General features: G+C 41.2%; 2 protein-coding genes across 2 annotated transcripts; both read left to right on the forward strand.

Moving 5' to 3' along the window:
- The first annotated feature begins 263 nt into the window (after positions 1–263).
- Positions 264–8,810, forward strand: hadhab (hydroxyacyl-CoA dehydrogenase trifunctional multienzyme complex subunit alpha b). Its single transcript, XM_007567055.2, has 20 exons — positions 264–402; positions 1,380–1,421; positions 1,510–1,580; positions 1,676–1,809; positions 2,001–2,139; positions 2,218–2,337; positions 3,178–3,280; positions 3,415–3,537; positions 3,619–3,737; positions 4,881–4,937; positions 5,026–5,135; positions 5,223–5,357; positions 5,471–5,642; positions 5,755–5,841; positions 5,944–6,084; positions 6,712–6,780; positions 6,907–7,102; positions 7,214–7,328; positions 7,873–8,018; positions 8,114–8,810. Exons 1-20 carry the CDS (start codon positions 336–338, stop codon positions 8,257–8,259), a joined length of 2,292 nt encoding a protein of 763 aa, XP_007567117.1. The 5' UTR covers positions 264–335; the 3' UTR covers positions 8,260–8,810.
- Positions 8,811–9,935: 1,125 nt separating this feature from the next.
- Positions 9,936–17,128, forward strand: LOC103148345 (kinesin-like protein KIF3B). The gene is made up of 8 exons (XM_007567056.2): positions 9,936–11,736; positions 11,820–11,921; positions 12,000–12,122; positions 12,273–12,391; positions 13,280–13,396; positions 13,758–13,872; positions 15,060–15,232; positions 15,396–17,128. The coding sequence occupies exons 1-8, from the start codon at positions 10,327–10,329 to the stop codon at positions 15,544–15,546; spliced, it is 2,310 nt and encodes a 769-aa protein (XP_007567118.1). The 5' UTR covers positions 9,936–10,326; the 3' UTR covers positions 15,547–17,128.
- The last annotated feature ends 670 nt before the right edge of the window (positions 17,129–17,798 follow it).

Below are 17,798 nucleotides of genomic sequence, written 5' to 3' on the forward strand. Positions count from 1 at the left end.
GAAATAACTACAAAAATGAAAAATAAATAGATAAAATAAATTCAGGTTTTCAAAACAACGCAATGTCAAGAGCAGTAAAACGACGGCTCTAATTAATTTAAGAGGTGGTTAAACTGGGAATTTAAACAAAATCCCATAGTAAAAAGTCAAGCTGAACAACGTCCAATAAACTACGAGGTTATAAACTAGACCAACGAGATGCGGGGTTTCAACAACAGCCAATCAGCTTCTTGTCCGATGGCTCCGTCTCCGGAAGTAGAGTAATGGTAATTTGACAGTGAGCGAGTCCAGATAACAGCTTTTCGTAGCTCCTCAGACTGACCTCCGCTCCCAACATGGCTGGTGTTCGAGCTCTAGGTGTTCTCTCAAGATTGTCAACCAGACGATATGCTCTTCTCTCAGGTGGAGTACACCTTTTTTTCAGTGCTGAACTCTAACGGAAACAAAATCTGTGCGAAGAGTTATATTGGAAATACCGGGCTCTGCTAAGGTGTCCCTGTCGAGTAATTAGCCTGTTTGACTAGCTGCTAGCTAGCTCAAATCAAATATGTAGAGCTGCATGTCACAACACAATCGTTTTGGCAGTCCAACGCATATCTTTATGAGAATCTATACAGACATTTCTTGCAGATATGATTTTTTAAAATAAAATAATTGTTTGAGGTTGCAGAATTTTGACTGAACTAGCAATGCTAACTAGCTCAATGCTAAGGAATCAATGGTGTGATGGCATCCGTTGTCGAAAAGAATACTTGAATTAGATCATTTAGTTTAAAGCAGTAACTCAATGCCGTTGGCGATAAAGTTTGGATAGTTAGAAGCTGGATTTCAATCGCTGTGCCATTCATTCGCCATTGTGATAGCCACTGTCACTGAGTCTGGTAGGCGGAGAATCTAGGTGAAGGGTCATTCTCACATAGCACAGCTACGATCACCTGAGGTCAAGGCAGTCAAATCTAGCGTCTCAGATACCGTGTATACATTTATTTTTAAGTTATTAAATATAAAACTCGATAATGTTTTGAATGTGTGGTAAAAATAGCACAGGGACAAGAATAGATTCAGATATAAAACGTTAAACTGTAGGTAAGTTCATAGAGTTTTCAAAGCAATTTTGATTGAAAAAGCTGTAAAAGACATCTCAGTTTATATATATGGTGTTTAGGTGTAAAACTAAGAAAATTGCAGCATTTTAAGGTCCGACATTCTCGGTTAATCTGTTCCCGTTCAGTTTACAATAAAACATAAAGCAACTTTTCATTTTGAAAAAATGCATTTCTACAATTTTAAAAATAACTGCTAGAAAACTTTCTGCAAACTCAATAATTGTTTTTTGTTCAATTGTAATAATGTTCCCGTTCCACTGTTTCCCTTCTCAGGCAGTACTTTCCGCACCTTTTCAGTAGCTCCTGCCATGCTTGGTAATTTATTTTCTTTATACAGAGAATATGTGAATAATTTCCCCTCGATTACATTGAAACTAATGTGCTCCTGCTTGTCTGATTTCAGCCCGAACCCATGTCGACTACGAAGTCAAGAATGACGTCGCCGTCATTCGGATCAACGACCCAAACTCCAAGGTGTGAACTCGTTTGAGTTTAAAATTTAAGAACCGCGCGTCTCTGAGTTGCGCAGAAGAAATGTGACTCTTGTCGGTTCCCATGTCGACTTCTAGGTTAACACACTGTCGGTTCAGATGCAAAATGAGATGACGGAGGTCATGAACGAAGTGTGGGCCGACGAGACTGTGAAAAGTGCTGTTCTCATCTCCTCGAAGCCAGGATCCTTCATTGCAGGAGCTGATATTAAGTAAGTTTCCAACGGTCAATAATGTTCTTTAAATATGAAAGATTGTCTCTGAAGTTGTCCTTTTGATCAGAAAACTCCTCCCACAATGCTCTGTGATCAGTTCTTGATAAATAAAATATCAAATTGAGTCTTAAGCAATATGTTTTTTGAATATATCGCCTGAAAAAACAACTTTGTTTTCTTTTTTTTAGCATGATCCAGGCCTGCAACACCGCAGAGGAGGTCACTAGACTCTCTCAGGCAGGGCAGCAGATGTTTGAACGGATTGAAAGATCTTCTAAACCCATTGTTGCTGCCATCAACGGTTCTTGTTTAGGAGGAGGCCTGGAGGTAGGAAGCGTAACTTTTAAACCTTAAAGATATTCTTTAGGAGGACGTATTGTAATATTGTCATCTTTTCTACTTTAGCTTGCCCTTGCCTGCCAGTACCGAATTGCAACAAAAAGCAAGAAGACGGTTCTTGGTACTCCTGAAGTGATGCTGGGCCTTCTGCCTGGAGCTGGTGGCACACAGAGGCTCCCAAAAATGGTTTGTGTGGGAAAGATTTTCCAAAGTCTGATTTGCATTAAATGTTGATTTCTTAGGCATCTTATCACCTCATAAGTACACTCATTTTCCATCAACCATACATGTTTACAGAATTCAGTGCTTTTCATTTTCACTGAAGTGTTGAGTATTTTAAGCTGGAAGATGAGCTCTATAGTTAAACAGAGTCCAAAAATGCCACTTTGTTTTTCACAACATCATTTTCTGTCTTTTAAATAATTTTTTTTTTTCTCCATTTTTCTTAGAAGTTTCTTTAAATACTGGAATATTGGAAAAATGATCATTAAAATCAACAAAAATAGAGTACATGCTTATTTGAGATTTAGATGTTGGTAGGAACTTCCCAATCAGGATTTGTTTTGTTTTTTTGTTCCATATACATATTCATATATGTAGGAGCAGGCATGAGCCATGAGTCACAGTCCAAAACTTGATAATAAACTATTATTGTAGTATCTATTTTTCCTGATGCTCAACAAACCTCATTGCTCCTTCAGACACTCATTGAGGAAACTGAAAGAGCGAGTAATCTCTTTTAGTTTTTCACCAAGAATGATGAAAACATTTAAATTGTGTCTGAAAACCCAGATCGGCTGCCTCACCTACTGCTGAAAGTCCAGCAGACATTTTTAAAAACGCCTTGGCATCGACATCCCTGATTATCACTCTTTAAATGTAACAAGAAAAATATTTGTATCTAACAACAAAAGACCCAGAAATATTCTAACTGTGATTATTTTTCTCTAATTATTTAGAAGTAATTTTTTTTTTAAAAAACTGTCTCACCTGTTAGTAAAAATCTGCTGTTGTTGTGACCTGTAGCTTGGTCTTCCAAGTGCCTTTGACATGATGCTAACAGGAAGAAACATCAGACCAGATAAAGCCAAGAAGATGGGGCTTGTCCACCAGCTTGTTGACCCACTAGGTAAAAGTCTGCTCTTTGTTTTAATTCTCTAAAGTTTTGAAAGCTTTACTGGTTTCGTAAGACTTTGCCTTTTCCTTTCCATCCCTGAGTTGGGACGATGATTTATGTTTTGTTTTTTTTTGCTCATGCTCCAGGGCCTGGGCTGAAAAGTCCAGAGGAGAGAACAATCGAGTACTTGGAAGAAATTGCTGTTGAATATGCCAGAGGGATTGCCAACCAGAGTATCTCTACTCAGCAAAAGAAAAGCATGATGCAGAGTAAGTTCTTTTCCCTTCATTTGGTGTTTGAATCTGATGTTTTCTTTCTTTACAAATGGAGTTATTAATCTCCGTCCGCAGAAATTCAAGACTACGTGATGAGCTTTGAGTTTGTACGGAATAAAATCTATAAAACTGTCCACGATAAAGTCATGAAGCAGAGCAAGGGACTTTATCCGGCACCGCTGAAGATCATTGAAGTAAGTAAAACCCAGTTTAGTCCCCAACAGTCTGCTTCGTCTTTGAATACACATAAATGTCTTTATATTAGTGTCGATTCTGATAAATGGTAAAAGTTAGAATCTAATGATAAAGGCATCAATCATTTTACCAGTTTTTTTGTTTTTTTTAATCTGTAAAATTCTGACAACCCGATACACATTTCTATACACATTTCTATTGATTCTGGTTGTTTATTTGTTTTTAAAGAGCTGTAATTATCATAATTCAAAATGTTTTTACTTCCTGCATAAACTGAACATATAACTGAACATTACTGTAAATTTCTTATAAGGTAAAATGAAAATTACAGTGCTGCTCGTCTCTCCACCACTGCAGTAAAATCCTCCAGGTTGTGAGATGAAGACTTTTACACGCCGAGCACAACTGGCATGTTTCATTTCCTCATTAAATGCTCATTTATGCCTCCTTCTGCATACATAAATGGATCCATCTGTTTTGAAAGTCGTCAAGCATCACTGCCCCAGTGCTTTAAATGTGTGTATTAATTTGCGATGATTGGAGAGCAGTCCAGGGTTCACTTTCAAGCTCAGAGGCAGATTTTAGCCAATAGTTAACATGGCGTTAGTGGAGAAAACCTTCATTATGGACATTCTCAAAAGGCGGCACCGCAGGAGATGTAGATTTTATTTATTTTTCTTCCAGATTCAGAGACAGAGAGAGGGAACTCGTCATCCAACGTCGCAGTTAAAGCTGCAGTATGGAGCTTTTACAAAAACATGTTTTTAAAATATTTATTAAAGCTGTCACTATGTTGTGACGGCTTAATACGAGACAGGTAATCTGTGGGAAGATTGAGTTCGCTGTGTACGGCGGTTCATAGGGAGAAGGCAGAGGAGCTTGATTTTATTTTATTTTTCTCTCATATACTGTCAAAAAATAGTGACTGTTTTAACAAAAAAAATGAAAATCTTCTTATAAATGTTACTGCACCTTTAAATACAGTCTTGGTGATATTTCAAGATAAAGACAATTACTAAACAATAATGCTTTGCTTGCAGTTTGCCCAATTGTCATCAAAAAAACAGTTTTTCTTTACAGCAACCAGACTTTAAAAGAAAAGAAGAAAAATCTTTATCTTTATTTTTTCTTTATCGTTTCAGTGTGTGAAGAGTGGAGTGGAGGAGGGCCCCATTGCTGGATACTTGGCAGAGTCTCTGGTAAAGTGTTGTTGCATCATTTGCACATTTAGTTCTTACATTTTTTTTTTTTGTTTTGCTGAGCATCGTATCTCTTCGTTTGCCCCAGAACTTTGGTCAGTTGGCACGAACCTCAGAATCAGCCGCGCTGATCGGCCTGTATCACGGTCAGGTGGCGTGCAAGAAGAATCGCTTCGGAACCCCGGCGAGACCGGTGAAGTGCGTGCATTTCTGATTACGGGACGGTTGCTGGTGATGACAAAACTATTTGCAGTAGAAGGTGACCTGCTTTCTGTTTATTCCCAGAACTCTTGCCATTTTGGGAGCAGGTCTGATGGGAGCGGGCATCGCCCAGGTCACCGTGGATAAAGGTGTCCACACAATCCTCAAGGACACCACGGTGGAAGGACTGGCCAGAGGAGAGCAGCAGGTTTTCAAAGGGTCGGTGCAAATCTCACGTCGGGAGGCTCAGAAGCTCATCCGACTTCTGCAGCTTTGCAAAATCTTGAATGTTATTAAATGCTATTAAGTTTCTTTATATATATTTGAACCAGGCTCAATGACAAGACCAAGAAGAAGAGCATCACCTCCTTTGAGAGGGACTCCATACTGTCCAACTTGACCGGTCAGCTGGATTACAAGGGCTTTGAAAAGGCCGACATGGTTATCGAAGCCGTGTTTGAGGACATTAACATCAAGCATGTTGTCCTGAAGGAAGTTGAAGCCGTACGTGTCGCGTTACTCGCTGAGACTTTACTTTTTTCTTTCTTTTTTTTTAAACACTTTTTGGTAAGAATCCAGCAACATTTCAGCTAATCCTTTCCCCGTCTGCCGGCAGGTCATCCCCCCTCACTGTATATTCGCAAGCAACACCTCCGCTCTCCCCATCAAGGAGATCGCTGCTGCCAGCAAGAGACCAGACAAGGTTGGATCTTGGAAATTTTGCAAATAGAAACTGGAAAAAAAAAACAAACAAGAAACATTTGATCTGCAAGAAGAAAAGCTGAATAACTCTCTCCACGCTCAGGTGATTGGAATGCACTACTTCTCTCCGGTGGACAAGATGCAGCTCCTGGAGATTATAACCACCGATAAGACCTCAAAGGACACGACGGCGTCCGCCGTGGCGGTCGGCCTGAAGCAGGGCAAAGTCATCATAGTCGTTGGCGTGAGTTTTAGGGCTCTGGCTGTCTCCTGTTTCTTTCAACATTAGACAGGTTGCTTGAAATTCAATTGGAAAGTGCTTGATATTCAAACTGCACAATTTGGTAAAGAAGCTGTAGTAAAGTTTTGGGACAAAATACTTTCCTTACCCAGTGATCAAGTGATTATTTATGTTGCGTTTAAATATTTGAATTGATCAGGAAGGTCATTTACTTTAATACAAACCGATTTGTTCAGCGTAAAGAGTATTTATTGTTGCTAATGGCTCAGTTAGTCATTGGTCTGTGTATTGGCGATTATACATTAGTTATTGAAATTGGGGGTCTTTTTTTAAATTGTGTTTAGTTCACATCCCAGATCATTTTGTGACAATCTTTAAAACATAAAATGTCGTATTTTAGCTTTACTTTTGTAGAATACTATCATAAGACATTATTAATCATAGTAATAAGTGATGTCATATAGTACTGAATTGAAACTATCCACTTTAGATCATTTGCATTGGTGGGTCTGGAAAAGTTTGAAAACTTAACTTGAAAATGAATTTTGAGGGGCGAGGGCGGGAATTTAATAATAAAAAAAATCTTGGTTGTTTATATTCACAAGCACTTTGACTCTAATTTTTCCTCAGGACGGACCTGGATTCTACACAACCAGGTGTCTGGCTCCTATGCTGGCAGAAGCAGTGAGAGTACTTCAGGTTAGTTGTTGCTGCAAAAATCCAGCTGTGACGTTTCTCTTCACAGATACCGCAGAATCCGAGTGAGAATTTCATTGCTTCTGCCATAACTGTTTTGCGCCCTGTTTAATTTTCGCTCCCACGCAGGAAGGCGTCGACCCCAAGAAGCTGGACGGACTCACGACAAGCTTCGGGTTCCCCGTGGGCGCCGCCACGCTGGCCGATGAAGTCGGCATCGACGTCGCGGCTCACGTGGCCGAGGATCTCGGCAAAGCGTTTGGCTCCCGCTTTGGTGGCGGAAATGTGGAGGTTTTAAAAACCATGGTGGACCTGGGATTTAAAGGTATGTTTTTGTTTTTTTGGGGGGTGGGGGGATTTATTGTTCTTGTTTCAGTTTTGATTTATAAATGCTCCTTTTTGCTCACTTTTTAAATAAATGTTCTTAACTCTGAAGGACGGAAATCAGGAAAAGGCTGCTACATCTACCAGCCGGGCCGCAAAGGCAAAGATGTCAACCCAGATATTGGAGACATTCTGGAGAAATTCAAAATCACGCCAAACCCGGCCGTGTAAGTCATAACGAAACTATTGTACATGCAACAAGTGGAAAATAGCCAATGTTATTTTATCTAAAGGTGACAGTTTGACTCCAGTGGGTAAATCTGGTTACAACATGCATTCAGTTTTGTTTTCGGATGGATAAAGCCGGCTGACATTAAGCCTCTTATAAAATCCCCAACTTAAGTTGACTTCAGTCAAACATGCAACAGCAATTTTCAAATTGCTGTTGCATGTTTGAGAGCGAGGTTTGTGCCAGGAAGCCGGCTACTTTAAACTAATAACACATTCTGCCAGTAAGGGCAAAAATAAACATTTAGTCAGAATTAAGTTGAAATATTTTTCAAGGAGAAAATCTAATTTAAGCAACTGGTCTAAATGCATAAGTTCCACGTAGCTTTACTACTTAACCTGCATCTTTTCACAAAACCAAAGCAGCTATTCTGTTGCTAGTTAGAGGTCAGATATTATCTAATATCGACGCTGTGAATTTGTCTGTGGGTTATTGTTTAAACTCTTGCTGATAAAGTCGTTTCGCTTGTGGATGTTTTGCAGTTCGTCCGACTCCGACGTGCAGTACAGGCTCGTTTCTCGATTCGTCAACGAGGCGGTGCTGTGTCTGCAAGAGGGCATCTTGAACAGCCCGCTGGAGGGAGACATCGGCGCCGTGTTTGGACTGGGATTCCCCCCCTGTCTCGGCGGTTAGTCAACCGATCCCCGTTGAAACATACACAAACGTATATCCTTTATCTTGTTTACGCGTTTTGAAAAATATCCCTCTATCCGACGCCTCCAGGGCCCTTCCGCTTCGTGGACACGTTCGGCGCCGACAAGCTGGTGGACAAGATGAGGAAATTTGAAGAAGTGTACGGGAATCAGTTCACTCCATGCCAACTCCTACTGGATCACGCAAAGGATTCCAGCAGGAAATTTCACAAGTGACCGACTTGCCAGTAGCTCCTAATAAACTCCAGTTTGCCACTTACAATGTGCCTAACATCGATTAGTGGGGAGGGTGAACATGCTGACGGTGCACTTTGACCGGTTATTAGGTGCAGCTAACCTAAAGCGATGCTGTCTGATGCAATAAGTCCCAACCTTCACGACAGTTCTGATTTTTCACTTTTGTGGTGACAGAAGTGAAATCCCACAGATTGCATGTATTTTAGCTTGGTGTGCCTAATGAACTGGCAAGAGTGTGCAAAATGACGGCAACGGTGGAAGGCTGTTTTAATATTTTTACATGAATGTTCATTTGATGTATAGATTAAGGGGCGTATGGACATCAGTTATTTACACATTGCATCTGTAAAGACATTTGCAGAAGAAGAAGCGTTTCCTGCTGCCAAATGACTTTAATATCCATGAATGTTGAGGTACATAATGATTCAGCAAGTGTCTTGTTTTTCTTTGTACATTAAAGGTTTTCTTGCTTGGTATGGAGAAATATGTAAATGTGAAGCTACAATAAAAATGTTATTGATTAGCCTTTGGTTTTGCATATGAAGTTTGTTTGTTTCTTTTTTGGACAGAAGTTTCTCGGGGTTAAAGAAAGAGCTGCTCACTAACGGATGTAAACAAACCTAAAGATGGTTTCCTTCAGTGAAGTCTTGCTTTTTACCCTCAACACATCAATTTAAAACTAGCTGCATATGGAACAAATGCCAGTTTTGAAATATGATTATCACATTTCATAACCTGAACTTTGCAAGAACTTTTTAGTGGTGGTCTCTTTTTCTTTTTTTCTTTTTTTTTTTTAAAGTAGAATATAAAACTGGATTTACACTATAAATCAGCTACACACTTCAAAACATTCAATATTATGCAAAGAGATTTGAATTGGTGTTCTTCAGTTGCATTTAAAATTAAATATAGTAAAAATATTCTAGTAATTCAGTTCAAAATGTGTTTGTGTAGGTTTATTATACAAATTGATATATTTTAAACTGTTAAATGGTTTTTGCCTCACATTTCTATAGATTTTATAGTTATTCCTACTGTTTGTGTGATTTCCTTACACCAGCCTGTTTTCATTCCACTTAATTTTCCATTAATCTTTGGAAACTGCGCTGTGTGACCGACCAGCTACTTTAGCAATGACCTGCTGCGGCTTAACATAGCAAAGCTTTTCTATATTTAAAATAGTCACTGTTAACAGAAGAGTAAAGAGGTTGGTTTTAAAAGCTGTTTTCACTTCACAAACGGAATTCCTTAATACAATTGTTTAGATGTTTGATTAGTTGATCAGTGCAAGTTGTTTGATCTGACGCGTTTAGTTAAATGCGTCAAAAAAGAAGAAATCTGAAAAGGGGGGATAAATACTTTTTTAACGCAACTGCATCCGAGTTTCTCTTTTTTGTTTTAATTACACCTAAAATAAATTAGCTTTTCAATTATTATGATTTAGTTGGATGTACCTGTAATGGACATGAAAATGGACAGAAAATTGGTTATTTAATTGGGATTCCTCCTGATAGATATAAAATGTCTCTCCTTTTTTTTCTTTCTTTTCTTTCTCTCTTTTTTTTTCGAAAGGTGTGTTTACAAATCATTAATTTCCACAATGTGATCATGAGAAAATCCAGCTCAAATCCAATTCGCCGCGCCAGGTCACATGTCTGGTCTCCATTGTCCGCAGAGCAGGGTGTGTACAGCGGGGATGCTGCGTGGTCGGAGGGGGGGGGTAGCTGGCTGGCTGGCTGGGTGAGCGGGTGTTTTCCCTTCAGCAGCATCCTTATTCCGTCTCTCCTTCCATCGCTCGCTTCCTGGGAAGATGCCCGGGACGGAAGAGATGCAGCGCGGGGGTGATGAGAAGCGGCCCGGGCTGACTTAGACGGGGCGTGTCTGTCGGTTGTTTTTGCTGCTGTCATCGCCGCTGCACCTGCGTGGAGGAGAGGAACGACTGACTCAGCTCCGGAGAATGGCTATGTAACTCGGTGAGGGACGTCAGCGGCATAAACACTAAATGATCGAGAGAGAGAGACAGAAAGAGAAAGAGAGGGGAGAAAAATGTCTGCGGGCAAACACTGCGAGGCGGTCAGGGTGGTGGTCCGCTGCCGGCCGTTCAGCAGGAGAGAGGAGACGGCGGGGTGTGAGAACATCCTAGAGGTGGATGACAGACTGGGGCAGATCACCATCAGGAACCCGAAGGCGCCACCTGATGAGCCGATGAAAGTCTTCACGTTTGACTCGGTGTACGGCTGGAACTCGAAGCAAAGGGACATCTATGACGACGCCGTGAGACCTCTGGTGGAGTCTGTACTCCACGGCTTCAACGGCACCATCTTCGCCTATGGGCAAACCGGGACTGGCAAGACCCACACCATGCAGGGGGTGTCGAAGGACCCGGAGAAGAGGGGCGTCATCCCCAATTCGTTCGAGCACGTCTTCACCCAGATATCCAGAAGCCAGAACCAGAAGTATCTTGTGAGGTCGTCCTACCTTGAGATCTACCAGGAGGAGATCAGGGATCTCCTGTGCAAGGACAACAACAAGAAGCTGGAGCTCAAAGAGAATCCGGACTGTGGGGTTTACGTGAAGGACCTGTCTTCGGTGGTGACGAAGAACGCCACCGAGATCGAGCACGTCATGAACATCGGAAACCAGTCCAGGTCGGTGGGCTTCACCAACATGAACGAGCGCAGCTCCAGGTCCCACGCCATTTTCCTCGTGACCGTAGAATGCAGCGAAAGAGGCCCCGACGGCGAGGACCACATCCGCGTTGGGAAGCTGAACATGGTCGACTTGGCTGGAAGCGAGCGCCAGAGCAAGACGGGCGCCAAGGGGAAGCGTCTGAAGGAAGCGGCCAAGATCAACCTGTCCCTCTCCGCACTGGGGAACGTCATCTCGGCCCTGGTGGACGGGAAGAGCACCCACGTCCCGTACAGAGACTCCAAGCTGACCCGCCTGCTTCAAGACTCTCTGGGTGGCAATGCAAAGACGGTGATGATCGCAACAGTGGGGCCCGCTCACAAGAGCTTCGACGAAACCCTGGCGACCCTGAGGTACGCCAGCAGAGCCAAGAGGATAAAGAACAAGCCTCGGATTAACGAGGACCCCAAAGACACCCTGCTGAGGGAGTTCCAGGAGGAGATCGCACGCCTGAAGGCTCAGCTGGAGGAGCGGGGGATGCTGGCAAAGGAGAGGCGCCGGAGGAGGAGAGACAGCAAGAGACTGAGCAAAAGCCTGGCGGGTATGGAGGAGGATATCCTTTGCGAGAACGATGGAGACGTGTGGAAGGCGGCCGAGGAGGCAGAAGAAGACGGGAGGCGCTGCCTGATTCATGGGGGCGACTGTACCAAGATCCTGACCTGCCAGGGCAGCAGTGAGAAACTGAGGAACCTAAATCTGAACAGAAGAAGTCTGGGGGACATGCAGTGGGATCAAGACGCGGTGGAGAAAATCATCGAGAAATACAAGGTGTTTGATTAAGCCGATAAAACGAGACACGAGTTAAACAAAAAGGAATGAGCACGAATAATTCACTGTGTTTTTGTTCGCAGGCCATGGAGAGCAAGCTGTTGGTCGGTGGAAAGACCATCATCGATCACACCAATGAGCAGCAGAGAATACTGGAGCAGAAAAGACAAGAAATAGCGGAACAGGTAAACACTGCTCAAACGAAAACACACCCCTGCTTCGATCGAACGTTTGCATTTAATCTCAATTGCTCGGTTTCTCAGATACGGAGAGAGCGAGAGATCCAGCAGCAGATGATGTTGCAAGATGAAGAGACCTTGGAAATCAGAGAGACGTTCTCCTCCCTGCAGCAGGAGGTGGAACATAAGACAAAGAAGCTGAAGAGGGTGGGGCACAATCTCTAAAGAAGTTGCCCGTTATCCGAATAGTTGTAGGCGCTGAAAAATAACGCCTGCAGCCGAACTGAATCGGTTCAAATCAAGTTTGTTTTGCTTGATGATAGCTAATAGTAATTTTTTTCTATCCACTTTCTGCAGCTGTTTGCTAAACTCCAGCTGCTGAGGGGAGAGATGAAAGACATCTTTGACGAGCACGTCACAACCCGACAAGAACTGGAAGAGACTCAGGAAGAACTAACCAGAGAACTCAAGTACAAGTAAGACATGATCACTTTTGATGCTTTTGCACTTTTACAGATCTTTGGCCTGCATGTGTGCAGTGGAGGGGGGGGGGGGTGACCCTGCCCATCGCCTTTGACACACCATCCCGACGGTGACGCATTGTGTTTTGGAAAGCTTTTTGTTTGTCAGGGACAGAAAACTGATCAGAGTTCATGATGTGAAGATGGACAGAGCGAAGTATGGGGCAGTCCTGAAAAAAAAAGAAAAACAGAGACACTTGATACTGGGATGGAGGCTCACCTTCCTGCAAGGACAATGATGGTGAAGATCCAGACTGACTTACAATGGAATAGGTTTAGATCAGTGCATATCAGTGTGTTGCAAAGGCCCAGTCGGTCCCCATGGACAATGTGTGGAAAACTTGTAGCTGGTGTAAAAATCAATACATTTTTTTAATCGATTGAATGTCGTAAAACAATAAAAGACCCTTAAACGTCCCCTTTAGTTTTGTCCTCTGGGAATAGTATTTAGCGTCATTTGATACTAGGCTTTATACTAAATGAAGACACCTTAATAGTTTCCTACTGAAGGTAAAATAATAATTACCTAACAGCATTTAACAGGGCCGTACTTCTTAAAATCATAACTTTTGCTAATGAAAGTCTGACTTTCATAAAACACTTTTTTTTCCCAATAATAACTTGCTTGTACCCAACATAACATCCATTGCAACTGATTGGCATTATACTTAAGGTCTGCAACCCAAGCTTTGATGTAATTATCGTGATATATTATAAGTACTGGTACAAAATTTTGAATAGTGATGATTAGATCATTTTTTTGTTGCTGCCTTATTGTTTGTTTTTTATTACGTTTGCACAAGTTTTGTCACTTTGGATGGACATTTATTTTGTATTTTGCAGATATCTTCTGATTGAGAATTTCATCCCCCCCGAGGAAAAGAACAAGATCATGAACAGGCTGCAGTTCGACAGCGAGGAAGATCAGTGGTGGCTACAACCGGTTATTCCTTCAGAGAGGTCAGTAAATCAATTGCGCATCGATCTCGTCCCATGCCACTGAATCCACTGAAACTACAGAGTCATGCAGGGTGTGTAAATCTTTTACCGAGCGTGATGAAAGTCAAAACCATAACAATCCTTAGAACCGCTCGTTGAGTTCCGAGCCTTGTGGGCCTAAACCTCTCCCAGCATTGAAAAAAAATGTGTCAAGCTTGTTGCAAAAATTGAAATTGCCTCCAATATCACAAGATGTCAGTCGAAACTCCAGTAGTGTTCTTTTGCAGAATCAGTGCGCCATTACGACACCGGATTATTTTCGTTTGTTTCCAGAGGATCTGTGTCTGAGTCTAACCCCGTCCTCTCTGATGTGTTCTCCCAGTACACCCACTCAGGTCAAGAGAAGGCCTCTTTCTGCTGTGGGATACAAGAGGCCAATCAGCCAATATGCACAGATGGCTGTCGCCACCGCTACTGGGACCCCATTTAGATACCAGGTCAGTGCTCAGATATTTACACCACAAGGCCAGATGGCAGACAAGGAGCACTAGAAGGATCTTACGGTATTGCTATACCATGTTCAGAGCAGCCTTGTTTGTGAAATGTGAAGGCCTCAACAGTCTGTATGCAACGTTGAACTGTTTTTTATCTTTTTCATATTTATCTTAAAAATAACTGGTGCTCTGGCACAGCAGATTTTGATTCTGCTTTAATACAGATGCTATACATTCCATTGCAAAAATATTGTCACTGTGTAAACGGGTTTAAAGTACCGTATTTAAAAAATCTGAAAAGTGTGGCATGCATTTGTATTGAGCCCCCTTTGTTCTCATACCGCTAAGCTAAACAAATACCAGTGTGACCAACTGCTTTCAGAAGACATCCAATTCCTGAGCGGAGGCCACTTCTGCCTATTTTAATCGAAACAAGAAGCTCACCATGCACACTGTAAAAACACGGTGGTGCTAGCATCATGCTGTGGGGATGCTTTTCCTCAGCAGGGAGAAGGAGACTGTTCAGAATTGATTTTTTTTTAAAAATCGATGGAAGTAAATATGAGTAATATTGGAAGAAAAATTGTAAGACTGCAGAAAACTTTCTACAGGAAAACAACCCTGAACATACAACCAAAGCTACAATGAAATGTTGGCTTGATGTGTCTTGTCAAAGTCCAAGCCTAAAACCTGTTCGGGATCTGTGACGTTCGCAGGCTCTCCATCCATCCGTCCGTCCGTCCGTCCGTCCGTCCAGACTGATTCATCTTGAGCTATTTTCAAAGAAAACCTGTAGAAGAAAAAAGAAAAAAAAGAAAAAAGTTATTTTCTGATTGATGAGGACATATGAAAAACATGCAGCCTTAGTTAAACTGACAGACAGTGCTACAAAGCGCTGTCTCAGGGGAGAATACAAACCCATGTGAAATCACATGAAACCCAAACACTGACGTTTGCAGTTGAAAAGTAACCAATTGTGTAAAAGTTTAAGGAAAATTAATATTTTCGCACGTAAGTCATTATAAATAATTTAGCCTCCTCACATGCATTTGTGACGTTCTCAAACTCTGCACGCTTGACTTTCGTCAAACAATAATCAGCTCAGCGACGATCCTTCCCTTCTGTTCCCTGATATTATCGGAAACAGTCACTCATAATTGCACTATAAGCAGTGTCGTCTGTTCTTACAGGCAGAAAACGTAATGCTGCTGGAGTTAGACATGTCCCCACCGACCATGTTCACCTTGAACCTAAACGGCGAATGCCTGGAGAGAGCCTTCACCCCCAGGCTGCTGCCTGATCTGCCGCTGAATGTGCGCGCAAGAGGCGCGTCTTCTTCAAGGGTCAGGAAGTCCCAGTCCTGGTAAGTGAAGGACAGAAAACAGAGGAATATTTAATTCAAAATACTTCACACGCCCTTTTTGGAAACAGTAATGCACAGCATAAATGAGCTGTATCGCATTTTTGTGGTGTGTTTTTTTTATTTTTTTGCAGTTACAGATAGTTTTATTTTCTATGGTCTGCAGGTATCAGGCGCCACAAGCTGCATCCGTCACATCGTCCTCATCCTCCACTATTCTCACATGTGAACCTCAGAGCTGCTCTCCCTCTCCCAGACGAAGACCGTCCTCTGCTGCGTATCTTTCTCCGGGAGGACCGGTCCAAACGATCCCCTGATTTTCTGTCACATTCTGTCCGCTGGCCTTAGTTCTCTTTATGTGCCCGGTTAGAGATGGAAGTTAAGGAGGATCCATGCGTATTAATTCATTTTTGAAGCTGAGTTTATTTAAAAAAGTAGAATAGTTTAAGTGAAAATGTTCTAATTTCTTAGTTTCAGCATGTTATTATACCTAAGCTTTGTTTTATTTGACAGAGTGATTTTTGTTTTGCATCTCTTACAGTCATGATAAAAATGCAAGTGCTTTTATGCGTAAGAAATCTCAGATGAAAAATTATCAAATACTGGTCTTTTCACCCCTCTGCCATTTTATTTTTAAATTATTATTATTATTGCCTTTTGGGTACAAAATGGTGCAGTGTACTGCAGGATGTCTTTGTAATGACAGAGGGATGCTTTTATCCCTCTTATTTGAAAACTACTCCCAAAGAAATGACTCCAGAAAACACTGCTTTGCAGAATGGGGTCGCCTAGACCCATTTTAGCTTGTTGAGGCGGCGAAGGGGTCAGATTTCAGAAGAATCAGCTGAGCTATACAGGGATCAAACCACAATCAGTGGAAAAGGAAAGTAATCCAAATTCAATTAAACTTTACTTGGGATTTACTTTACTTTAAAAATGTTAAAATTGTTTGATCAGAAAAATTATGCAAACAAAATATACGACCAGACAAAATATTTTATTGTTTGATTGGTAAAAGTATGTCATAATACAGATTTAATGTGCATTAAATGTACCTAAATAACTAGTCATCAGAAAGTCTGATCTCTATTAATCATTATTATCTACAAGCAATTAGGAATGATTTTGCACGGTGACCAAGTGGAAAGGTACTAATTGTAATCTTAAAGAAGTAATTGTTGCTATTGTCAATCTTAGAAAGATATAACAGCGTTTTCTTGACAAAAAAAAAAAAAAAAATCAAAACACAATGACATAGCTGAACAACTCGTAGTATCTGGAATAATGCCTTTTAGATGTGTAACTGTTAAGCATGTTGGTGGAGAGGTGATGATGTGGGCTTGCTTATTGACATCACATTTCAAGTGTGCAAAGCTGCATCCGAAACAACCCACAAAACGTCTGGAATAAAGTATATTCTTGCCTTAAATGCTCCCAAAAAGAAAAAAAAAGTTGCGCACCTTTCAGTAACTCTTTGTAGCAATGTTTTTAAGATGCACTCAGTGCTTTAGCATTCTGTTTTAATATTCATAAACAGAGTTGCTCATCTCAGATTGTATTAACCAAATTTTTAGAGCCAGTAAGCTTTTTGATTGATTTTTTTTTAACGTATGGTTATTAAAATCTTAGAATTGAAAGTCTGTATGCTCACACAGTTGTAGACAAAAGAAAAGATGGCCATGTCTCTGCCAAACACATCAAGGCTGACCGAATGGGAGAACATCCTAACGTAGCCTGTGTGCTGTACGATGTTTTGCTGCGGTTTTTGGGCTAATGTAATTGTGAATCCAAAATGTGAAAGAAAGCTTGCAGTGCCGTCTTAATTAGCTGCCTTACTTTTTCATGATTGTGGAAAGTCGACTTGCTTACATAACAAAATAAACACTGAATAGTCTCGAAGTGCTTATTTTGTCATTCTTCATTCAAATCTGTGTTGCACTTCTCTTAATGACTCTCATCATAGTTGCAAGTAACAGTTTGTAAAATCACAGGTTGTCTCTTACCGTGTCATGGTCTGTTTTTCTATTGATTTCCTTGCAATTAATTTAATTCAGATAAAACCTGCTCTCTCAAAAACACACTTCCCTCCTCTCACAACTTTGTTGGCATCATATAGCACATTGATCAGAGTTTTTCTGAGTGCGCACTTGTGTGTTTTATTTTTTTCCTATCTGGTCACTTGCCTCCCTTTCCCTTGTTCCAAAATGTTTTGCCTGTCTTTGGTATGGCTGGAGCAAAATGGCGGAGCACTATTTAGGAAAGCTGCATTGGTTTTTAGGAATACTCTGCAACATAAAATGCCGTGGAAGTGGTTTGAAGTTCAAAGTAATGTATTAAAGTTATTAAAAGTTCAAATTAATTGAAGAAAATTTCAAGTTATGTTCTCATTCTCTCTCTTTTGTCTGTTTACATACACATATTACTGATTAGATCTGATTGGTGGACCTTCACATAAAGTCCAGTTCAGGCCAGAGTCACACCCCCCGATTTTGTTGGGTGAGGCTGCCAGATACAATGCATTCGACCATAAAATATTTAGTAAAGCTGCAGTTATTGTATGTGCTTTTTA

Source organism: Poecilia formosa, unplaced genomic scaffold, assembly GCF_000485575.1.
Source record: "Poecilia formosa unplaced genomic scaffold, Poecilia_formosa-5.1.2 Scaffold203, whole genome shotgun sequence".
Classification (NCBI taxonomy): domain Eukaryota; kingdom Metazoa; phylum Chordata; class Actinopteri; order Cyprinodontiformes; family Poeciliidae; genus Poecilia; species Poecilia formosa.

Coding starts and splice junctions, on each gene's coding strand:
- hadhab (XM_007567055.2), top strand. CDS start 336: ATGGCTGGTGTTCGAGCTCTAGGTGTTCTCTCAAGATTGTCAACCAGA. Junction 2,338..3,177: donor CACAGAGGCTCCCAAAAATG/GTTTGTGTGGGA, acceptor TGTGACCTGTAG/CTTGGTCTTCCAAGTGCCTT. Junction 7,329..7,872: donor ATCACGCCAAACCCGGCCGT/GTAAGTCATAAC, acceptor GATGTTTTGCAG/TTCGTCCGACTCCGACGTGC.
- LOC103148345 (XM_007567056.2), top strand. CDS start 10,327: ATGTCTGCGGGCAAACACTGCGAGGCGGTCAGGGTGGTGGTCCGCTGC. Junction 11,737..11,819: donor AAATCATCGAGAAATACAAG/GTGTTTGATTAA, acceptor TTTTGTTCGCAG/GCCATGGAGAGCAAGCTGTT. Junction 12,392..13,279: donor ACCAGAGAACTCAAGTACAA/GTAAGACATGAT, acceptor TGTATTTTGCAG/ATATCTTCTGATTGAGAATT.